Genomic DNA, 23,455 nt, shown 5'->3' on the forward strand with positions numbered 1-23,455 from the left:
GTTAAGAGGAGGACTTTGAAATTAAAAAAAAAGATTTTTAATTGAATTTGGCCCTGCTTTAACTATCTCCCTCCACTCGCTTTCCTATCTGAAACATGCATTACTTAAAGGCTGTACTTTGCTGAACTTCAGCAGCAGCTCACCCTCCACCACACTTTACAAACTTCTTTCCTCTCTGAAACTATAAGGAAGATCAGGGGGAGAGAAAAATATATCAAACATCAAACTCTGTTTGCACAAGCAACACAAGACGCAAACTCTGACTGTGGCGGTGGGGAAAAGCCAGACCAGGGCCAAGCTGTGTGCCAAAGAAATCAAAGCGTTTCCTCTTTGGCACTGAACTCAAATAAAACATGGAGCGGAATTACTTCATAGCGGAGTGACTGCTAAGGGCAACCAAAGATGTCATTCAATGAAATTGTTCTTGAGTTAGGTATGATTTCGAAGGGAAATACCAATTCAAGAGAATTGTACTAAGATGATAAAGTGGAGGAAACAAGTTAAATCTTCATTCGGATATACCAAAGAACATGTTGATACCACAGCTGAGGGCGTCTAGATCTCCCCACCTTCCATTTGCCTCTTCACAGGGTTCACAAATGGAAGAAATTTACCCCATATGCTAAGCACAAGGCAGCCAGCATGCCGCTCCCCAGTTTACGTCATATAGCACTTCAAAGAACGGAGATGGCGTGTAGACTTTGAGCCACTGATGTTTAACAAAGGGCTTCGATGCGATCTCAAGAAATATGTATGTGCACTTGTTGAAACCTGATCCCGATAAAGGCTATCAGAACAATGATAGTGATGCCTCTTGTTCATAAAGGGGAGTCCAGTTTTTACTGCTAAAGGTTTAACAGTGGTTTTTGAAAATCCTCACATTAAAGAGCACAACTGCAGCTCCTTCTAGCCTGAGCCAAAAGGGCACACGGGTTTCCTATAACTTAAGCTCCAGAATGAAGAATTCAAAGAACTCCTGGCTACATACTGCTGCACTGCAAACTTTGTGGCTGCAACTATTCACTGGAACCACTGACATGCAAGACATGTAAAAGTCAGTGACACAGAGCAGAAAGTGCAACATCAAAGCAGTTCAGAGCTGCTGAAACTGGGTATGCAGAAATGTGTGGGTCTCTCGAGCCATAGGGCAAGGAGAGCTGCCAAAAAGGTGTGACCACATCCTGATCCAGTTCCCTTCAGTGAGGGTTTGATGGTACATTAAATATTCTAGTGAGTCATCAGGAAAGATTAAAAGCTTGGCTCAGCCTGTTTGATTAAGACTCAAGTCAGTTTGGATTTGGCAGTAGATCCATTGACACAGTCAAGTGTCTAATGATAATCAAACAAACATTTTCATCTCTAACTTCAAACCACTTGAATAAAGCAAGGCCCATAAAAGAGATCTTGACACTTGTATCTATTTCTTTTTCAGTTGTCATTCATTGGACCTGCAGCTATGCATAACTGAGCATGACGAAATCTGTAAATCATAATGAAAAGAAAGATGTGTGTATCTGTATGCACTTAGTAGGAGTAGATAAGACTGCTAAGTTCATCATCATCTCTGGCTGACAGAGCTAAATGAGCTGAGAGACTTTTCTTTACAATATCCCCAGTCAAAGGTGGTGTGACGCACTTTAAGACTGAGAAACCTGCTCCCAGACAGAGTGCGGGTACTTTTCCAGCCTGTTTTTTCAATGGAAGTCTTTTTTTTTTTCTTTCATTTTTGGAACGTCCTAATGCTTTGGCCATATGCTGGCAGCTGCTATGAGGACAACAGACCTCAGTGTGCAGACAGACCCTGTCTGCCTCCACTCGCTCCCCTTTTCAGGCCACAAACCAGCCTCTGTGAGAGCCATCAACTACACTAACAAGCTGGGCTGGGCTCAAACATCCCCCAACTCCATCCCTGCCTGAGACACCTTCCGCTCAGATCCACCTCACACTGCCCCTCTCTGTGCTCTCTCATTCTGTCCCTCAAACCTGTTTCCTTCGCTGTCAGGCCAATGCAGAGCTGCACTGCCTCATCCATTATACCATCTACTGGTGAGCTTCAGCCACTGGTGGAAGAAGTATTCAAATCATGTGAATAATGGCCCCTTTCAGACCATTATATAAGGACTACTATTGAATTATGATAATAGTTACTCAAACTCAAGATACACTAGTATTATGATACATCACTTTTGTGATATATTGCAGAATCTGTATTTCACCCAAACCCCAAAAACTGTATTGGTGTAATCAAATGTAAGCCTCATTCTAATGTAGCGGGTCAAGAAGGAGCCATCTTTAACTGCTTTCTAAAAAAATATTGTATACTCCATTTGCTGACATAGACACAGTATGTTGTGTATTATGTGGACAAATGGGATACACCTTAACAAGCAATGGGTTGTGTGATGTCATAAGACCTCTTTGACTCATCTTTGACTTTGATCTCTGAGTTCTCACTTTATCTGATTTTGATCTCTGTCATTTAAGTCTGTCATCCTGACTGTCATTCCAGTTATCAGACTGTCCTCTTAGAACCTAGACCACAAAGCCTTACTCTGTTGTCACAATATCCACATTAGTGCAAGGGTCAATATGACATAAATTTCATCATCGGAGGTTGTGGATCAAGGTTATGTGAGAGGCATTTGTTGTGACTTTGTGTTTTTGTCTAACTACATTGGCACCTACTGCAAGGATTTAGGGTTAGGGATAAGGGTTTAGGGTTAGGGATAAGGATTTAGGGTTAGGGATAAGGGTTTAGGGTTAGGGATAAGGGTTTAGGGTTAGGGATAAGGATTTAGGGTTAGGGATAAGGATTTAGGGTTAGGGATAAGGGTTTAGGGTTAGGGATAAGGGTTTAGGGTTAGGGATATGGATTTAGGGTTAGGGATAAGGATTTAGGGTTAGGGATAAGGATTTAGGGTTAGGGATAAGGGTTTAGGGTTAGGGATAAGGGTTTAGGGTTAGGGATAAGGGTTTAGGGTTAGGGATAAGGGTTTATTCGTGACTGAATACACAATGGCCTGCTCAATAAACTGTTCAGATATATTGAGCAATAGATTTGATCACAGTGAATTAGGCCTGTTGTGTTGTTGTTGTTTTTTTGTCTGCTCCAAAATCATTGGTTCCACTGTTGCAACTGACTGTGTAGTGTGGATGTGGAAGAGATTATTTGCAAACCTATTTAAAATCATAGTCAGTATAACTGTCTCCGATAAAAAATCATTCACAGAAAATTTTCACTCATAACGGTTAGTAGAAGTGTAAACATCTTGGAGCTACAAGCACACACATAAACACATATTTTTTCAGGCGACCTCCCCTCATCATAAATGAGGTCCGATACAATCTGACACTGATATGTGCAAGTACTGTTGTTTGTGTTTGACGTTGCACTACACTTGAAGCTGAGACACATAAGGGGTGGTCAGGTGCAATGAATCACCTTTGTTGATCCATCCATTGCCTTCCACTTATTCCTGTTAAGGGTCGCGGGGGGGCTGGAGCCTAGACCCACAGTGCACTTTCACCTTGTGACTGCAATCTTGTTCTGCTTCTTCCATATCTCATTTGATTGAAAACGTCAGAAAACTGTGAGCTCTCCTCTTTGACCGACTGTGTTTTCTTTATTTCACACAATGTCCCCCTATTTACATAATGGCATAAGTCATTTTTTGACAAAAAATAGTTTTTGGCCTAAATCATCTCTTCATAATGCTGGTCATCTCTGGTAAAATCGCCTAAATCCTCAGTTGAAAGGATCCTGCTCTTTATGCCCTATTGGACAATGGGCTATGTCAAGAGGGTGACTTAGGCCATTTTATTTTTTGCCTAAGTCAACATTTTTGATTCTTTAGGATAAAATGTCTGACTTGGGCAATTTAACAAGCTTTCATGATGGCGGCTGCTTCAAGAAGCAACAGAATCAGTCCATGAAACATGTGATACCTGTTGAGTGTCATCACTTCTTTGACAATTTGCCACATAGTTAGGCAAATCAAGATGAGCGAGAATGAAGATTCAGGGAATAAACTGAATAGAACTGGGATAGGTACAAAAACCCAGCAAAGAAGAGCTGGACAAGTGAGGAGAGGGACGTGCCTCCTCAATGTTTGATTTACCTGACATTTGTTCAATTTAGATTAGAGTTATTTACCTTTTGAGTTTGCTTTATGGAATAAAGGGCTGGAGCCTATCCCAGCGGCTATGGGCGAGAGGTGGGGTTCACCCTGGACAGGTCGCCAGTCCATCACAGGGCCAACACATAGAGACAGACAACCATTCACACTCACAGTCACACCTACAGTCAATTTAGAGCAGAGGTCCCCAAACTTTTTTCTGTGAGGGCCACATAACTTTCCCCTTCTCTGATGGTCAGTTTGTAACAGAAAAAGTGACGATCATGGGGTTGCCTAAACGTAAAAATGTATTGTTTTCCAGAAAGCCACTCAACCAAACAACCCTCTCTGGGTTCTTCACAGAAAAAAAGGTCAGGAAATCTATAATGACACTACCAAACAACTCCCTCTGGGTTCGGGTCTAGGATTTTTTCCTGGGGTGCTGCCAGATAGGGGCACAGACTGCAGAAGGGTGGAATAGAATGTCACGCTCTATGCGTGTATGAAATAGTTACTGTGTGTTCACACCAAACGGCAATGTGAATTTTCGTGTTGCTTTATTCGCAAATATAAACATTGATCCAGCGATCAAATTCGCTCCAATAAAGCGACGTGAAAATTCGCGTTGCGTTTGGTGTGAACATCAGGGCTGCAACTAACAACTATTTTAATAGTCGACTAGTCACCGACAATTGAAACGATTAGTCGACTAATCTGATAATTATTAATTTTTTCTTAAATTTGGCATGAAGTTGATTTAATTATGTGGCAAATGATAATAAACAATAAAGACGGGTACAATGAAAAATACATCTTTTATTGACCATTCATTAATTTAAAACACGTTTGTCAGGCACAGTCTCATAATGCTAGAGCTCTCTTTTATAGCGACAACACGCTTATAAAATGTACAATGTGTGTCCTAAAAACCGTACTGGCTTGAATGTTGCTTGAATCTCACAGAGGCGAGCCAGACTCCGTTTCCTTCAACTGCCCGACGGGCTTCTTTAAATGTTCCTGCATCACCGCCATGACACCAAGGTCTGCTTTGCAACCTCTACAAGTAGTCCTTTTATCCGCTGTATCCAGGCTAAAATGCTCCCAAACTTTAGAAGTTTTGGTACGCGTACCTGATATTGACACCGCATTCCTGAATGTTACCGCTCAGAGACAGAGACGCTACTGCGCATGAGCGACTCTCAGCAGAGATTATAATCAGTTGAGAGGCCTCACTCTGTTGGAAAAACGCGTGTGGCGACAATAGTTGACAATGGAATTCATCGTCGACGATTTCTATTATCGATTTTTGTCGACAACGTCGACTACTCGTTGCAGCCCTAGTGAACACACCTTAATAGTTAATAATGAAAATAATTCATCGCTTGTTATCAATTTTATTATCAAATACAAATACACATATGGAAAAAAAATCAAAATGCGTCTCTGGTATTGTGCAGAGGCCGGGCCAAATGTGGAGGCGGGCCGTACCCGGCCCATGGGCCATAGTTTGGGGACCACTGATTTAGAGTATCAATCAGCCTAGTCCCCAATTGCATGTCTTTGGACTGTGGGAAGAAGCTGGAGTACCAGAGAGAACCCACACAGGAACAGGGAGAACATGGAGACTCCACACAGAAAGATCCCAAAGAAGAAGAAAGAAAATGAGAGAAGCACCTTGGCTCAGCTCGATATTTTCCCTAAGCAAAACAAAGGAAGTATCAATCTGCAGCTGAATTGTGGATTTAGCATGCACCAGGTGGAAAAAAACACAATAAAACTGTTATTATTTGAAGCTAGATTACTGACTGCTAGCAGCCAATTTCACACGATTTGCTCTTCATTAAACTGGAGCAATGTTTTCTTTGCCTGACGTTAGGCAACTTACAATTCGTATTGAATCAAGGGCTTGGGAAAATCACTGCTTTTTTAATGTGGATTTCTTGAACATACAGAGGCAGATGAGAAAAATCTCAATGTTTCAATATAATCTAATGAACAGTTAGAGCATTGAGTATGCAGATTGGATGTCTTCTAATCATTCAGATTACAGGAGTTGCATGTGTGTGTTACCAGTAATGTTATGCATGTAAATCATCTACCATCTAATTGTTTACACTTTTGCCACTACTACTTCAGTGAAACGCTTAAAGTGTATTCACATTTCTAATGAAGTAATCTTTAGAGAATCTATGGTACAGTTAACATTCATGCCCAACCCCGAAACCAAACTCACTCTTTGTCGACTGCACTCCTTCTACAGTTTATAATTGCTGCATAATCTCTTCACCTATTAAAACAAAAGGCTTCAGCTGTTACACAAACCCCCACACACCTAATCAGGGCCTTGACAGCTCCCTTATGCACCATGGAGCTGTGTTGGCATGGGCCAGTCTGAGGGATGGGCTGCAGTGAGGTTTATGACTCTGCTGACGTCAATGACATAATTCAAATACTTAACCAGACTGTAGGCTTTCAGCCCTCCAGATCCTCTCCTCTGGCTGTGAGCCTGGAAAACCTGACATGGAGTTTAGCTGAGCACAGAGGTGTTCAGTAACTTATGTGGAATGGGCTGGCCAGACAGACAATGACAGGAAAATTAGTTGTGGACAACTGTGTGTGGTGTATCCATCAGCCAACACTATTACATGTGAAGGAGTAAACTTTACGAAAGAGAATGGGTAACGATATTGATTTCACTGTCCCTCACAATTCCAAGTCATTTTGGGAAAAACAAAAACTTTTGCTTTCTTGTCAAAATGAGAGAATTAGAGGTTAATAACACCCTCATGAACACTCTGCGATATTCTTTGAAGTTACTGTTCCTAAACAAGGAAAATCACATTAACTCATGCAACAGAGGAAACTGTCAATTTTGAACTGTTATCGAGATAAAACAAACGATATAAAGGTGTTCACTGGTGAGCTTGAGAAGTGTTCAGGGATATATTCTGTCACTGTCTGATAGAGCCAAGCCAGCTGTTTCCATTTTGAACTAAATATCCTCGTATTTGACACCGATGCGATTCCATTAAAGAAAAAAGCATTCACATGTGCTATGATGTTTTACAGCTCGGACCAGGCATTCTCCATGAAAGATAAAAGATAGTGAGAGTAGTCATCATGAATACCAGGTAGATTGTTGAGTCAGATAAGCATCCTTCATAAATTAACTCAACCTTAGTTCTTCATTGATATCATACTTCATCTGCAGAACAGTGATCGAAGCACGTCAAGTTTCACCTGATACATGAACGTTTTAAAAGGATACAAAAATAAAGACCCTTATTAAGTATATGGCATTATTCTTTGACTTTAACCTGTTTCAGTTGGCCTATCGTTAGTCGCAGGTGTACAAAAACACACAAAAGGCAAATGAATAATGCTTATTGTGCAGAGCTCCACACCCTCAGCATTTTATGCACACAGTTGGGTCATGTTATTTCAAGGCATGAATCGCACCATATTTTGTTTCACAGAGTGGGCTCCTTACCGTGTGGCTGAAGCAGGTGAAAAATGTAAACATCTGTAAAATGCGTTGTTTTTTTTCAGAAACCATGCAGTTTAAAAATCACGACTACCTTCATTGATTCTTACAGAATATGATCGAAGATGGACAGCTCTCACCTCTCCACCTGACATATTAACATCTGGGGGCTTCTTGTTGAGAAACATTCATATCTCAAGGCCAGTCTGAAGATGGATGGCTGTGACATTTCATGTACCCTTTTGAGTGAAATGACTAGTCATGTATGCAGGCGTCCTTTAGCATCTTCAATAATATTTAGCTAACTCCAGTTGAAGCAATTTTATATGGTGGTGGTGGTGGTGGGGTCAAACTAACAGCCTTTCGATTTCAAGACAACCACTCTTATTTCGAGCAATGCTACCTTATTGCTAATTATTCACCAGTCCTTGATGGCATTTTCCTAAAGAGAATGATTTCTCATGCTTAATACAGAGCAAAGCCTCTAATCTGAATCAGTCAGGAAAGAGTGAGCTCTTTGTTGGCCACTGGGCTCAGGGGACTGAGCACTATAGGGCCAAGACAGTGTGTGCTGCATAATCTGCAAACTCGCATAAGGAAAACTTCAATATCCTCCTCATGTTACTTGGGTAAGATGTTCAACAGCATAAACAGCCTGCTGTGATGCATTAACAGCTAGGCTGATGTTTATTAGCACCCCCAATCCCCTCCAATTGACAAACAATCACACGGACACACACACACACACACACACACACACACACACACACACACACACACAGACACACACACAGACACACACACAGATTTCATGTGCACTTTCACCTCGTGACTGCAATCTTGTTCTGCTTCTTCCATATCTCATTTGATTGAAAACGTCAGAAAACTGTGAGCTCTCCTCTTTGACCGACTGTGTTTTCTTTATTTCACACAATGTCCCCCTATTAACATAATGGCATAAGTCATTTTTTGACAAAAAATAGTTTTTGGCCTAAATCATCTCCTCATAATGCTGGTCATCTCTGGTAAAATCGCCTAAATCCTCAGTTGAAAGGATCCTGCTCTTTATGCCCTATTGGACAATGGGCTATGTCAAGAGGGTGACTTAGGCCATTTTATTTTTTGCCTAAGTCAACATTTTTGATTCTTTAAGATAAAATGTCTGACTTGGGCAATTTAACAAGCTTTCATGATGGCGGCTGCTTCAAGAAGCAACAGAATCAGTCCATGAAACATGTGATACCTGTTGAGTGTCATCACTTCTTTGACAATTTGCCACATAGTTAGGCAAATCAAGATGAGCGAGAATGAAGATTCAGGGAATAAACTGAATAGAACTGGGATAGGTACAAAAACCCAGCAAAGAAGAGCTGGACAAGTGAGGAGAGGGACGTGCCTCCTCAATGTTTGATTTACCTGACATTTGTTCAATTTAGATTAGAGTTATTTACCTTTTGAGTTTGCTTTATGGAATAAAAGGACAATTGATTGTCAGGTTTCAAAAAGTTGTCAAAACTGGATGTTGGAAATGGGTTAAGTTCAATAAAAACCCAGCAATGTTATACAATCACAATGGGTGATTGGCGAGTGGTTTGCCCACTCCGGGTCGGGGGGTCCTGCCTCAGGTGGAGGAGTTTAAGTATCTCGGGGTCTTGTTCACCAGTGAGGGTAGGATGGAGCAGGAGAGTGACAGGTGGATTGGGGCGGCATGTGATGTGGGTGCTAAACCAGTCTGTTGTGGTGAAGAGGGAGCTTAGCCAAAAGGCGTGGCTCTTGATTTACCTGTCGATCTACGTTCCAACCCTCACCTGTGGTCATGAGCTCTGGGTAATGACCGAAAGAACGAGATCCTGAATACAAGCGGCCAAAAAGAGTTTCCTCCTCAGGGAGGCTGGGCTCTCCCTTAGAGACAGGGTGAGAAGCTCAGTCCTTCAGGAGGGGCTCAGAGTAGAACCGCTGCTCCCCCAGGTAGAGGAGTCAGTGGAGGTGGTTCAGGTATCTGGTGAGGACGCCTCCCTCAGGAGGTGTTCCAGGCATGTCCAACCGGGAGGAGAACCCGAGGCCGACCCAGGACACGCTGGAGGGATTATATCTCTCGGCTGGCCTGGGAACGCCTTGGGATTCCCCCAGAAGAGGGGGAAGTGGCTGGGGAGAGGTCAGTCTGGGCTTCCTTGCTGAGGCTGCTGCCCCCGCGACCCGGACCAACCGGATAAGAAGAGGAGGAGGACAACGACGACAACGATGACAATCACAATGTTCTATATTCTATTTTCCCCAAAACTTTAGATTATGACTTAGGCCATTATTTTAATAGGGTGACGACAATCTTACAAGTAGGAATTCTCACTGCGGTTTTGTATGTCAGTTTCACACAGCTCTACATTAACCATTTATTCAGACAGATGCAGGTACTTTTTCCTGTGCTTGGAATATTGCCTCAGTGGAAACACAGATGCAAAACAGGAAAAATCTGTTCTCCTTTTCCAGTCAGACAGTTGACAAAAACAAGACATGAAGCAGAACACAGGAGAATATGAGGGCATCTCTCCCTCTGACAACACTCTCTTGAACACTCTATTATTCTGTGGCAGCAGGTCGACTTTGTGTTTTTTGTACGCTCAGAAAAGCCTGATAACTTGGTGGAAGAAGTGAGATGCTGCCTTCCAAACAGAAGTGAGCTCAGAGGTTTAAAACAAATTCCAACAGAATTCATCATATTTGTTTTTCTCATATTAACTTCCAAGATGTGTCATGATGGATGCGCAAATGAGACATTTATGCTCATTGGCAAAAACTGAGAGAAGGTCAAGGTCTGTTTCAAGCATAGAGAAGGGAGGACAATACGAGACTCACAGTTTCCTTGTATGTTTACCTGCTGGGGGACGCTATAGCAGCCCATCTGTGCTGATAGGAAGTGGACAGTACCCGTTTGCAGGCCTTACTGACGTCAATTGTGCTTGAGGAACCAGTACAACAGGAAACAATATCCCAACCTCCCTCTTCCACTTCTTTCATCTGTTCTTTTCCTCCTTCACTTCAACCTTATCTGATTCTGGACCTGTGCTCTCTGTGTTTCTCACAGTCTTGCTCCTTTTTTTTTTTTCCAGCAGTAAGAGCAACAGCATGTGTCAGTTTTTACTATTCAAAGTCACATGCTAATGAAATTGTTTGTACTCTATAGATGTCCTGCACTAGCACACTGAGAATATCAGTCATGGTTGTTTCAGCAGAGCTTTGTCATGAAGTTAACTTGACACTGATTGTCAGAGTAGAATCAGAGTTCCTCACATTTCATCTTTCTGATGGCATCAGTACATTCTCCATCACATTAGGCTACCCATCACTGGGAGGCCTGACACTCACCTGACAGACAAACTTTGGTGACAGTTGGCTGATTTGCAGCGGGCGATCTCCTACAATCAGAGAGAAACAAGTCAGAATGTGTTCAAATCAGAGGCCTAACGGGTAAAAAAAAATAAAATTCATAGGTACAAATAGGTTTCAACAGCAGTCATTGTTGACGCAGCACAAAGACAAACAGATGCACCCTGGGTTCTCTTAACTGGCCATAGTTCAGATTTTAACCATGCAACACTGTCATGTATAATTTAGTTTTGGCTCACAGTGACCTGTCGCTCTTAAGTTATACTGACTCTGAGAGACAGGTCTGGCAGACCTGATGCAAATGCAGCCACTGACCTACATCAGTGACCAGGAAAAGCGTTTATGAAATGTTCTTAAGCACAAATTTGTTATCATGCATAGTGTGACTTTTAAAGTCTTCAAGTCTTGCTGACAGATGAAAACAGAGTGGCAATTTGTAATTTAGGGCGGCACGGCAGGTGGATTGGGGCGGTTAGCGCTAACCCAGGGACGGGATCTTTCTGTGTGGAGTCTCCATGTTCTCCCTGTTCCTGTGTGGGTTCTCTCTGGTACTCCAGCTTCCTCCCACAGTCCAAAGACATCAAGAGAGGACGAGGCTGATTGACACTCTAAATTGACTGTAGGTGTGACTGTGAGTGTGAATGGTTGTTCGTCTCTCTGTTAGACATCCAATCTGCATACTCAATGCTCTAACTGTTCATTAGATTATATTGAAACATTGAGATTTTTCTCATCTGCCTCTGTATTTTCAAGAAATCCACATTAAAAAAGCAGTGATTTTCCCAAGCCCTTGATTCAATACGAATTGTAAGTTGCCTAACGTCAGGCAAAGAAAACATTGCTCCAGTTTAATGAAGAGCAAATCGTGTGAAATTGGCTGCTAGCAGTCAGTAATCTAGCTTCAAATAATAACAGTTTTATTGTGTTTTTTTCCACCTGGTGCATGCTAAATCCACAATTCAGCTGCAGATTGATACTTCCTTTGTTTTGCTTAGGGAAAATATCGAGCTGAGCCAAGGTGCTTCTCTCATTTTCTTTCTTCTTCTTTGGGATCTTTCTGTGTGAGTCTGCATGGTCTCCCTGTTCCTGTGTGGGTTCTCTCTGGTACTCCAGCTTCCTCCCACAGTCCAAAGACATCAAGAGGGGACGAGGCTGATTGATACTCTAAATTGACTGTAGGTGTGACTGTGAGTGTGAATGGTTGTCTGTCTCTATGTGTTGGCCCTGTGATGGACTGGTGACCTGTCCAGGGTGAACCCTGCCTCTCGCCCGTAGCCACTGGGATAGGCTCCACCCCCCCCCCGCGACCCTTAATAGTAAGGAATAAGCGGAAGATGACGATGGATGGATTGAATTTGTAACTTCTTCCTCCTGACATCTATTATATACCCCTTTTATCATACATGTCTTTGCAAGGCTGAGTGATTGTCAGTTAAAAGAGGAACGCAATAAAGATGTCAGGAGCAGTTATTTACAAATAGGCATTGCCTTCTTCCTGTAAGACTAAATGAGTGTAAAGAAAAGCCCAACAGAACAGGTGTATACATAACAACATCGAACAAACAGGGCCCATTGAGTCTCATGTGGTCAGATAAACCCATCTTTTGCCAAAAACAAAATAAAATGTTATTGTCAGGATAAGTTCAAGGATCTTTGGCTGTTTTTAAATCAATACTCAGTTGAATGTGAGAAGTTCCTTCATGGGGAAATACAGAAATGTTTCTGATGCACTGGTGCCCCTTAGTGGGACACACAGACATCTTAAATGGAAGCTGGAATTCACAGGCAGACAACCTCAGTAAATGATGTCATATCAGGTTTACAATCTGCATTCACATGGATAAGGATGATGTTTATGGCAATCCTTCACTGCATAACCAAACAATACAAGAAAGTAAGAAAGCAATTTGATGACTTACTTATTTGATACACACTGTACATTTGTCAAGGTGGTGAAGTTGTTGCGGACAATCCGGAGGCTTGCCAGAACCTTAATAAATAAATAAATAAATAATAAAGATCACATGCAGACACCACAAGTAGAAAGAGTTGTGGGTGAAATACATAATAAATATAAGCATGATGAAGATTGGCGTTTTCAAGCTTCATAGAACATTGCTATTGTGACACCATCAGGTACAAACAATTATAAGGATTGTGATCACTACTCTAAACATACTGTACACTGGGACAGCGTTATCGGGACCTCTCAAAATTAGTTTTCTGTATTTTTTGGTGCTAATGTGTTGTTCTCTAATGTCTAAAAAATGTAGTTGACTGAGCTTGAGAGTCTCTAAATTGTTTCCATTGGTGTTATAAGTTAGGATGTAAATCGGTGTAAATCTTCAGTCTCATTTTCGAAGCAGAATGGTATCAAAATGCATCAAGTCAAGATGAAAAATGTATGTTTTAGCACATGAATGGACCTGGATTCTAAAAAACAACAAAAGAACAACATGCTCCTGAATTGTTTCTAAAATATGTTGAGAGGAAGAAATACCCGGCAGCCACTGCTTTCATTCGATGGCACCTTCTGACAAAACAGTGTATTCTGAAAATGCTTTTAACCATTTGAGTGCACAATTAAAGATAGGAATGCTATGATGACTAAGAGCCACAAGGTGGCAGACATGTTGACGATGAACGTTACTCAGGCGCCTCACTTTTAAATGACCTTTGGGAAAATGATGTTTGCTTGTTTTAAACTTTTACCAAAGGACAGATTAATTAAGATCAAAGATCAAAACTACGCTGATGTACCCTTGCACATGTATTGACTTGTCATCAGCTCTTACCTGGGCAAATGGAGTCACAATCAAGTCCTCCCCATACCTAGGATTGGACAAACATTGTGATATAACAACAAATGCTTGCAAAGAATAGACTCTTTTATTATTTCAGACAGCGAGATAGCTCACTCACAGTTCTCCAGCAATGGAAGAGTTTCGAGAGAGTGACTTTGGTGACAGTTCGTAGTCACTGTCAGAACGGTACAGGAAGGATTCTCTGCGTTGGCTGTGTCCCGCCACGTTGGGATGTAAAACCAGGCCTGAGCTTGGGGAGGCCTGTGGTTCTGATGAACTGCAGCACAGAGAAGGGCCAATCTCTCCCTCAAAGCTAAAAGGAGTGATGTGTTAAATCTTGTACATCGTCACATCAAATAAGAAATCAACTCCATAACTGACTGAAAACACTACACAGCAGCATAGTTGTGAAAAATGTCTGTTTTACCATTCATTATCTATCAGTCTAATAAGAATATAGATTTATAAAACCATCCTCATCATCTACTCCAGTTTCAATAAGCCAAGTACTGGCTTGCGCAACAAATCCAGGAATGTGATGGCTGCATAAATCCTCAAATGATTATTTACCCATCCACCAATGGCCTAAAAACAAAACTATTGTGCTCATCAAATACGCATGCTTTGCTGCTCAGTTGGGAGGGTGGTAGATGGGGTTCAGGGTGTGGTAATTGTGAAATACTGCTTAATTTATTCATTGGTTCTCCAACATCTATAGCATGTATGAGAGAGAAATTTTCTCTTTATGATACAGTTGATGTATGTAGACTTTCCATATCTTAACAATGTACTATTACCAAACCATTCCAAGTGGTTTTACAAACTTGTACGTACTTTTGTTTCCGTATTTTGCAGTGTTCATATCTATATCCGAGTTTGTGGTGGAATAGCTACTGGCTAAATGAAACACACAAGCACTTCCTGTCATAATTTTTGTATTCATGAATATTCAACTATGATATTGAATATTTAATGATGGATTTTTTTTTAGGCTTTGTTAAAATACATGTATAGTAGAAAAAAGAAACATATAAAAACCATGTAGTTTAAGCAGTTTTACCAAAGTCAGACACAATATAAACATGGAAAATGTTTCCAATATTTTCTAATGCCCCAATAAAATGACCACTGATGCAGATGGAAACAATCTGTCATCATGGATAGGAAGTTGACAGGGAGGGTGAGCTATTATATAACGAGATGACTAAGTCAGATAGACTGGAGGGTCGTGGTTGAAAGGTCAATATACTGATGCCTTGTAGGATTAACAGATGCCACAAAACTGTAAATTAATAGAAAAGAAAACTCTTGACTGGTGCTGCGTTCAGCCTGAATGTGACATCTGTTCTCAAACGTGTGTTGCATTTAATGAAACATTAACATTATAATAGCAGTGACAAGAGAAAACAAATCACAAGTTCACATCTAGCTTTCCTCTGAAATCCATCACATGAAGACTAAACTGCATCCCTCTCTTCCTATGTATTTTCTGCTAAATGCGATACAAACCAAGCAAACATCCCACTGAATCACACACACACACACACACACACACACACACACACACACACACACACACACACACACACACACACACACACACACACACACACACACACAAACAGGACAGCAGAAATAATCTGCATTCCCTTTTCTATTATTCAAATCCCACTTTTATATAATTTGAACACACTTTACCCGTGAGGCTCTAATCTCTTAATCTTGCACAGATGGGAAACTGAAACATATAATTTTGTTCAGCACCTATGAAGATCATGACTGTCTCCACTAATTCATAAGAAAAAGGATGCAAATATAACTTTTTTCCCCTCTTTTGGGAAATTTCTTTTGCAAATGTGTACTCTTACCTTACAGTTCCACTAATTAACCTGCAAATGATGCAAGCATTTCAAAATACAAAGGGTAGGTGAGAACAGAAAGTACACAATACTTTAGACATTTTGAAAGGAGCACTATTACAAGGAATAAGATTAAACCGTCACCTGGGAGCTGAGAGGTAAGCTGCACTGACCACATCGTCGCTGAAGTCAAAGTGCCCAATTCTGCACCTTGAAGACCTCCGCAACATTCCTCTCTCGCCTTCAACTTCCTCCCTTCTCATCAGACAGGCACCAAAGAAACTGATGTAGTGGCTGCTTACTCATACAAACACACTCACACACACGCGCGCGCACACACACACACACACACACAAACTAACCGTCTCTCTTTCCAGTGACAGGCCAAAGGCTGAAATAATGCAGGCTTGGCAGATGCTGAGGCAAATCTGGGCTGGAACACATGGAATGGACTCACAGTGACTGTTTTCCTTTATTAAATCACTGCAGATTAGTCAGCATTCATCCGCCCACCTGTCCTTTACTTGGCCACCTACTTTTTTTTTCCTATAAAAGGATATGTGCCAGGGGTATTAATGTAGGAAATACTTTGACCTCGACCACAGCTCCCAGGTCAAACCACACCTTTTCCAAACCAAGTCAAGTAGGAGGCGGTGAAAAGGATTTGGGATATGAGGCCCTTGGTTATCAGCATAACAGTCAGTTTAATTTCTTAAATCATTCACTTTTTAAACATATCTCTTGTTGAATAGATACTCAGGGAATTTTCACCACAATTCAGGGAATAGGGGACAAGCAATACAGCTATTAAAAATAGTGTGATGATTAATCTATCTTTTACATTAATGAATGATTACATTTTTCTATTAAGTATATATGTTATGAGCAAAATTGCACATGTTAATTCAACATTAGGTAATTATCTGTAAAGACTGGAGAATAACATCAGTAGAGAAATCGTGGCAGGCTTTGTCACACTCAGCGTAGAGGAGAACAGACAAGGAAAGTTGACATTCCTTACAATAACTGTTACTCAATTGAATAAATACATAGATTGAATTTTGTTTCACTGATACTGAGTAACGGCGGCACGGCGGTGCAGTGGTCAGCACTGTCGCCTCACAGCAAGAAGGTTCTGGGTTCCAGTCCCGGCTCGGGTACGGGATCTTTCTGTGTGAGTCTGCATGTTCTCCCTGTGCCTGTGTGGGTTCTCTCTGGTACTCCAGCTTCCTCCCACAGTCCAAAGACATGCAAATGGGGACTAGGCTGATTGACACTCTAGGTATGGCTGTTAGTGTGAATGGCTGTGTGTTGGCCCTGCGGTGGACTGACGATCTGTCTAAGGTGAACCCCACCTCTCACCCAAAAGCCACTGGGATAGGCTCCAGCCGCGACCCTTAACAGGATAAGCAGAAGAAAATGGATGGATAGACAGATGAGATTGAGTTACTCATGACATCACCTCACACAAATATAGAAACACATCACTTAAATTCTTACACAGTGCTAGCTAGGGCAGAGCACCTGTATCAACAGCTTGTTTGTTCAGCACCTGCATGTCAAACCACTACATTGAGTTCTGTACAAAGAGTTTACATTGCATGAGTCTGCATGGTCTAACCTGAGCCTTCTCTCCCCTCTGGCCTCCATGCCTCTTTGTCCTTGCTTCCTTGTTGTTTAATGTTCGAGTAACCAAGCCCAAGGAAACACATCTAGATTTAACTCTCCCACATTGATGATAACGTGTGAGCAATGCATCTTAAGATACACTGAGTTATGACTTAAGTAGGACATTTTGGCTTCTCCTCACAAGTTAAAAGGGTCAGGCATTTAGTTGTGATGAATAAAGTTAGGGTAGGAGCCTAGGGAATACATTATGTTAATGCTCTACCAAGTTACCACCCAATTTCTCTTAATGCAAAATTATTTTAGAAAAATCTAAATGATCACTTAAACATTTCCTCATTCACTAGAAAAGTAACCTCATCCATAATCCATCAAGATCAAACCGGCCTCATCAAAGGCAGTCACTCATCCAATAGAATCTTTATTCCATCCATCCATTCTCTATTCCGCTTATCCATTAGGGGTCGCGGGGGGGGAGGGGGGGCTGACATTGGGTGAGAGGCGGGGTACACTCCAGATGGGTCACCATTGCAGGGCCATCATCAGAGGCGAGAGGCGATTAGGGGTTCAGTATCTTGCTCACCAGGGGAATTGAGGATTGAATCAGCGACCCTTCAGTTGCTAGACGGCCAATCTACCTCTAAGCCATGCAGCCCCTTTGATTCTTTATTATAATAGACTATTCACAACATGCCATCGCCTTCTTAAATAAACATTTAGTAAGTTCTGGTTACTCATATCCCTACCCACTAGGGATGTCCCGATCACATTTATTTGGTCCCGATCCGATCCCGATCTTTTAATGATGAGTAACTGCTGGTGGCACGGTGGTGCAGTGGTCAGCACTGTGGCCTCACAGCAAGAAGGTTCCGGGTTTGAGTCACGGCTCCAGCACAGGATCTTTCTGTGTGGAGTCTCCATGTTCTCCCTGTTCCTGTGTGGGTTCTCTCTGGTACTCCAGCTTCCTCCCACAGTCCAAAGACATCAAGAGGGGACGAGGCTGATTGATACTCTAAATTGACTGTAGGTGTGACTGTGAGTGTGAATGGTTGTCTGTCTCTATGTGCTGGCCCTGCAATGGACTGGTGACCCGTCCAGGGTGAACCCTGCCTCTCGCCCGTTGACGCGGGGATAGGCTCCACCCCCCCCGCGACCCTTAATAAACGGAAGACAATGGATGGATGGAGTAACTTCCGGTCCCAATTTTTTACTGATCCTATCTTTATTCTTTCCTTGAATAAACTGAATCCACTGGATTCAGACTTTTCTCTTGGTGCATTGCAATAATGCATAAATAAATAAGATAAATAAATTGGATTTTTTGCTTCAATTTTGGTCAATCCATGCTTTTCTTTTCCTCACATTTTGTTTATTTTACCAATTGAAGAACACAGAAGATCCCGTACGTGAGTCCAAACTTTAATGTAAAGTTCCGGTATTGCTGTGCTCGTTATGAAGTGCCTCGACGGTAGCTCGTAATGTGGCTCCAAGAATTCCAAAAGCCTATGAAAGCCGGTGTTCTCTACCAAAATGGGCTGGTCGTCTAGAGCAATAGACTCTGTGAGCCTTTGGGTAATCATCTTGTCCTTCTCTCCACGGGTTACTTGGAAACTTGTCTTTTCTTAAACTAGCAAGCAGCATCTGCTGCTTCAGACCAACTTTTGTTTCGGTAGCAGCGCTGTATTCCTTATATTCTGCTTTGTGTCTCTTGAGATGCCGAATTAAATTAATTGTGTTATAGGAGGCTCTGTTGCTGCCACCATGTGAAACCATTAGCTTGCAGACTTTGCCTTTTGCTGTGGGTCTGCATTCGTCTTCCAACTCATAGAGTCGCCACACAGCCGACGTAGTTGTTTTGTTTGAAAATGTGGAGACGTGCGGCCGGCAGAAACCTTCGACCTCAATACGTCACATACGTTCAGAGCACGGCAGTGATGACTGGTAGAGGGCAGAAATGCACCTTTTACTTATACACTGCCGGCTATAAATGTATGACGTTATTGATATTTTTCAAGATCGGATCGGGATTTTGAATGCAGATCGGTGGATCACCGATGTAATAAATGCTAAATCGGCACGCTGATCCGGACATCCCTACTGCCCACCTTATAAAAATTTGGTTTGGGGTTTCAGCCACAGTCATCAACAAAGGACTAACATCACGACCTTTCCCACTGCACTCCTGGTACTAGGCAAGGACGGCCACTCTCTCCCTTTTTATTCAGTATTTTCTTCAACCCTCTAGCTGTAGGCACTTGACAAAATACCAATATCAAAGGAATTCAGGTACCGAACATGCCATAAAACCTGTCTTTATGCTGATGACATTTTACTCTGGTCACATGACCCTCTCTCATCCCTATCCCAAATAATCAAACTCAGAAAAATATATAACTACTGCATAAACTGACATAAACGTTCAATCGTCCCACTGTGCAGTCACAGCTGGGATGTGGCGGCCCACAACTCACCTATTCCTTTATCCACAAGTCAAATCACATACTTGGAAATTCACATTTCCCCAAAGCTGTCAGAGCTGTTCACTCAACTGTATCCCATTACTTGAAACCATAACTGACACCTCTTCCATTGGATGAACCTACCACTTTCCATAATATCCAAATTGCAACAGCTGAAATTACAGTACTTCCAAAATTAATTATTTTCTTTCTATGATTTCATCCCAATTGACCCTTTATGGTTCAAATTAAATTAATTGAAATATGGTCAGCACTGTCGCCCCACAGCAAAAAGGTTCCGGGTTCAATCCCGGCACGGGATCTTTCTGTGTGACTCTGCATGTTCTCCCTGTTCCTGTGTGGGTTCTCTCTGGTACTCCAGCTTCCTCTCACAGTCCAAAGACATCAAGAGAGGACGAGGCTGATTGATACTCTAAATTGACTGTAGGTGTGACTGTGAGTGTGAATGGTTGTCTGTCTCTATGTGTTGGCCCTGTGATGGACTGGTGACCCGTCCAGGGTGAACCCTGCCTCTCGCCCATAGATGCTGGGATAGGCTCCAGCCCCCCCACAACTCTTAACAGGAATAAGCGGAAGACAATGGATGGATGGATGGTTCATATATTTTGGCATCAGTCATTACCAAATTTTACTGGAAAAACAAAACACCAAGAATCGAATTCACAACTCTACAAAACCCAAAAACACAAGGACTTCTACTACATTTTTTTTTAATCTTAGCTATCTAGCCACACAATTGCAGCGCAAATTAAAATGTATGCACACCCACCAATCAGACAATACATGGTCAAATATAGAACAGACATTTTGCAATAAAATTGTCATCTCAGACCAACAGTCCATCAGTCAGCCTATTTAACACCATCCCTTTTCTAAAACAACAACATTATCAGCAACTCTGACAGCCAGGTGGAAATTCCACAAAGTCACTAAGTCTACACTCAAACCATCTACGTCCACCACAATGTGGAACAACTCTGACTTTCTCAGTGACAAGAGAATACTTTAATACCACACTTGGTCAGATGGGATCACACAACATATATTTCAAGAACAATTCACTGGTTGGGGGGGGGGGGGTTACGTTGGTGCAGTGGTTAGCACTGTCGCCTCACAGCATGAAGGTTCCGGGTTCGAGCCCCGGCTCCATCACAGGATCTTTCTGTGTGGAGTCTCCATGTTCTCCCTGTTCCTGTGTGGGTTCTCTCTGGTACTCCAGCTTCCTCCCACAGTCCAAAGACATCAAGAGGGGACGAGGCTGATTGATACTCTAAATTGACTGTAGGTGTGACTGTGAGTGTGAATGGTTGTCTGTCTATGTGTTGGTCCTGTGATGGACTGGTGACCTGTCCAGGGTGAACCCCGCGTCTTGCACGAAAGGCAGTCGTGATAGGCTCCAGCCCCCCCGCCGTAACCCTTAACAGGATAAACAGTAGAAAATGGATGGAAAGCACCTATCCAAACTACATGTAACAACATGATGTTACACTTAGCATCAAGCTCAGACTTAATCAACATTTGTACAACGACAAAACTTCATTCCAAAATACACAGAATTATGGCATAATCTGGCAAAGCCTCTGCATAACTACAACAAAATGCAAATCAGACTTTCCAATTGCTCCTGATTCATAACATATGTCTCTTGATAAAAAATGTACAACATATTTAATATATAAGATTCTCCACATAACTCACTGCACCGTATGGTAAATGAGCTTATCGCCAGAAACACACTAATTAAACACACTAATGAGCTGTACATAAAAAAAACAAGACTTTTTTTTTTTTAAAGAACACAAACATTACGCATTGAAAATCCTACATATACTGTATCTATAGATCAGTCTGGTCACCACTCATTGACTTTTTACAAAACTGAAACCCTCCCCTTTTTTCTTGCCTGAGACCCAATCACACCATCAACCAATCCCCATTTAAAAACAAAAACAAGGGAGGAAATGTTTTATTTACCTATTACTTTGTCTTCATGGTCCATCCATACCACTGTCAATGGTGACGGTGGTATGGATGATGATGGTGATAACGGTTGTTGTTTTTTAATGTCATAATTATTATTACTGCTATTATTGTTATTTCTGCGTTAATTAGTTTCTAATTGTTTGCTTGTTTTTCTCCTGAAAACTAGCAATGTCCCACTCCCTCATGAAAACTATTATCTTACTATAAAATCTGTCCGTCCCGTTCTACTTATCTCCTTGCCAGGTGGTTTAATCCACAGGAAATTGCACATGGCCACAGAAAACTGTCAGATTCAAAGGGTGATGTGGTCTGAAAATCAACCTTGTTGAATCTTTAGGTCATGTTATACAAAACAAAGCTTTGGCCACCATCTTCTTTTCCAATCATCTTCTGCCAAGCTGCCCTCCCTCCCTCTATCTCCCCCAACCTTTCACCCTGAAGTAACAGAAAGTGAAATATAATAATTATTTATTGAATAAATACTATAAATATAACACAAATCTAACAAAAACTCTGAGTGCACACTCAAACCTTATACCCACTCGAGTAGTTCCCCTCCTATCAGGCCTGTGGGTTGCTCTGAAAGATGAGGGATCAGGAGGTGACCCCCATCTGCTGACTCACTCCCTATCCAGGGCCAGGGGGCACCTGAGGGGGACAAAACTTACCTTTTTTCACCTACAATCTTAAAGTAGAATGGAACTGATGTAGAGAGAGGGAAGGGGTTTGGGAGATGGAGGGGATGATAAAGGGGATGTTATTTAAGTTTTCCTCTCTTCCTACTCTTATTTTATGACCGCTTTTTGTCTATTGGATTAGCCTCCCACCCCCCGATAATCACAAATCTCCTACATCACAATCTTTAAAATGAATCCCCCCATTTCTCAAACATACTCACATGCTCACACACACCTACTGTATGCACGTGCATACATACCATTAAGAAAAGACCATTAGCTGCATGTCTCACCATTTTGTTGTTGTTATTGTGTACAACTTGTTTTGTTTTTCACCTGTCTTGTAATGTATGCATCACTTAATTGAAAAAAAGCTTTACAAAACAAAAGAGGAACAAACCAGAAATGTGGGAATAAAAAACCTACACTGACCAAATTGAAAGCTGAAAGGCAAACACAAAACAGGCATGTAGAACAGAGAGTCTGACACTGACAGCAAGAAATCATGAACCTAAATACAAGTGAGTCACACAACATGAGACATAAGGAGGACACGTGGGCAGGCAAGGAGCTGATACTGTGAGGACAGAGTAGGAGTAGGCAGGGCTGTCAAAAACTGATGATAGATTCACTTTCATATAAATGATAGTCTTACATTCAAGCCCTCTCCATATGAGGTCTAACAATGCTTACTGTGCTCACTGCTAACTGGTAGATTTATCTACATATAACAGTATATAAACCTTGTAACTGTGGTAACATTCCTACCCTACAGCAAGAGCATGCATACCAGGGACTCTACTTCCTGGTAGCTCTGTGCTAACTTGTATTTGGATAAATCATTTGATAGTGTGGCTCCTCTATAAATCTCAACAATTAATAATAAATATATCATTTTCAGCTGCAACAGTAACTAGCTAGATAGCTGTCATATGTACTAAGTATTTTATTACCAACTTGGTGCCTCTCTATTAAAGTCGTCGCCTTCCGCTTATTCCTTACTAGTAAGGGTCGGGGGGGGGGGGGGGGGCTGGAGCCTATCC

The 23,455-nt window shown here is 41.8% G+C and overlaps 1 protein-coding gene across 2 annotated transcripts in view; it reads right to left on the reverse strand.

Annotated features, from left to right (window-relative positions):
- The window catches only part of LOC147261193 (3',5'-cyclic-AMP phosphodiesterase 4B-like), a 55,332-nt gene that overhangs the window by 14,458 nt on the left and 17,419 nt on the right, over window positions 1-23,455 (reverse strand). The window contains exons 1-5 of one of the 2 annotated variants that reach the window (XM_086203132.1): window positions 15,791-22,123; window positions 13,906-14,100; window positions 13,779-13,815; window positions 12,903-12,973; window positions 10,963-11,012 (exon numbers count right to left, since the gene is read on the reverse strand). In XM_086203132.1, coding sequence (XP_086059258.1) covers window positions 10,963-11,012; window positions 12,903-12,973; window positions 13,779-13,815; window positions 13,906-14,100; window positions 15,791-15,909 — 472 coding nt within the window. In that variant the 5' untranslated portion in view covers window positions 15,910-22,123. Of the gene's footprint in view, window positions 1-10,962; window positions 11,013-12,902; window positions 12,974-13,778; window positions 13,816-13,905; window positions 14,101-15,790; window positions 22,124-23,455 lie in introns of those variants that run through there. The other variant, XM_086203131.1, reaches the window with a different exon arrangement.

The sequence above is a fragment of the Aulostomus chinensis genome, chromosome 5 (assembly GCF_037954235.1).
Source record: "Aulostomus chinensis isolate RoL2024-O1b breed Wild chromosome 5, RoL_Achi_v1.0, whole genome shotgun sequence".
NCBI lineage: Eukaryota > Metazoa > Chordata > Actinopteri > Syngnathiformes > Aulostomidae > Aulostomus > Aulostomus chinensis.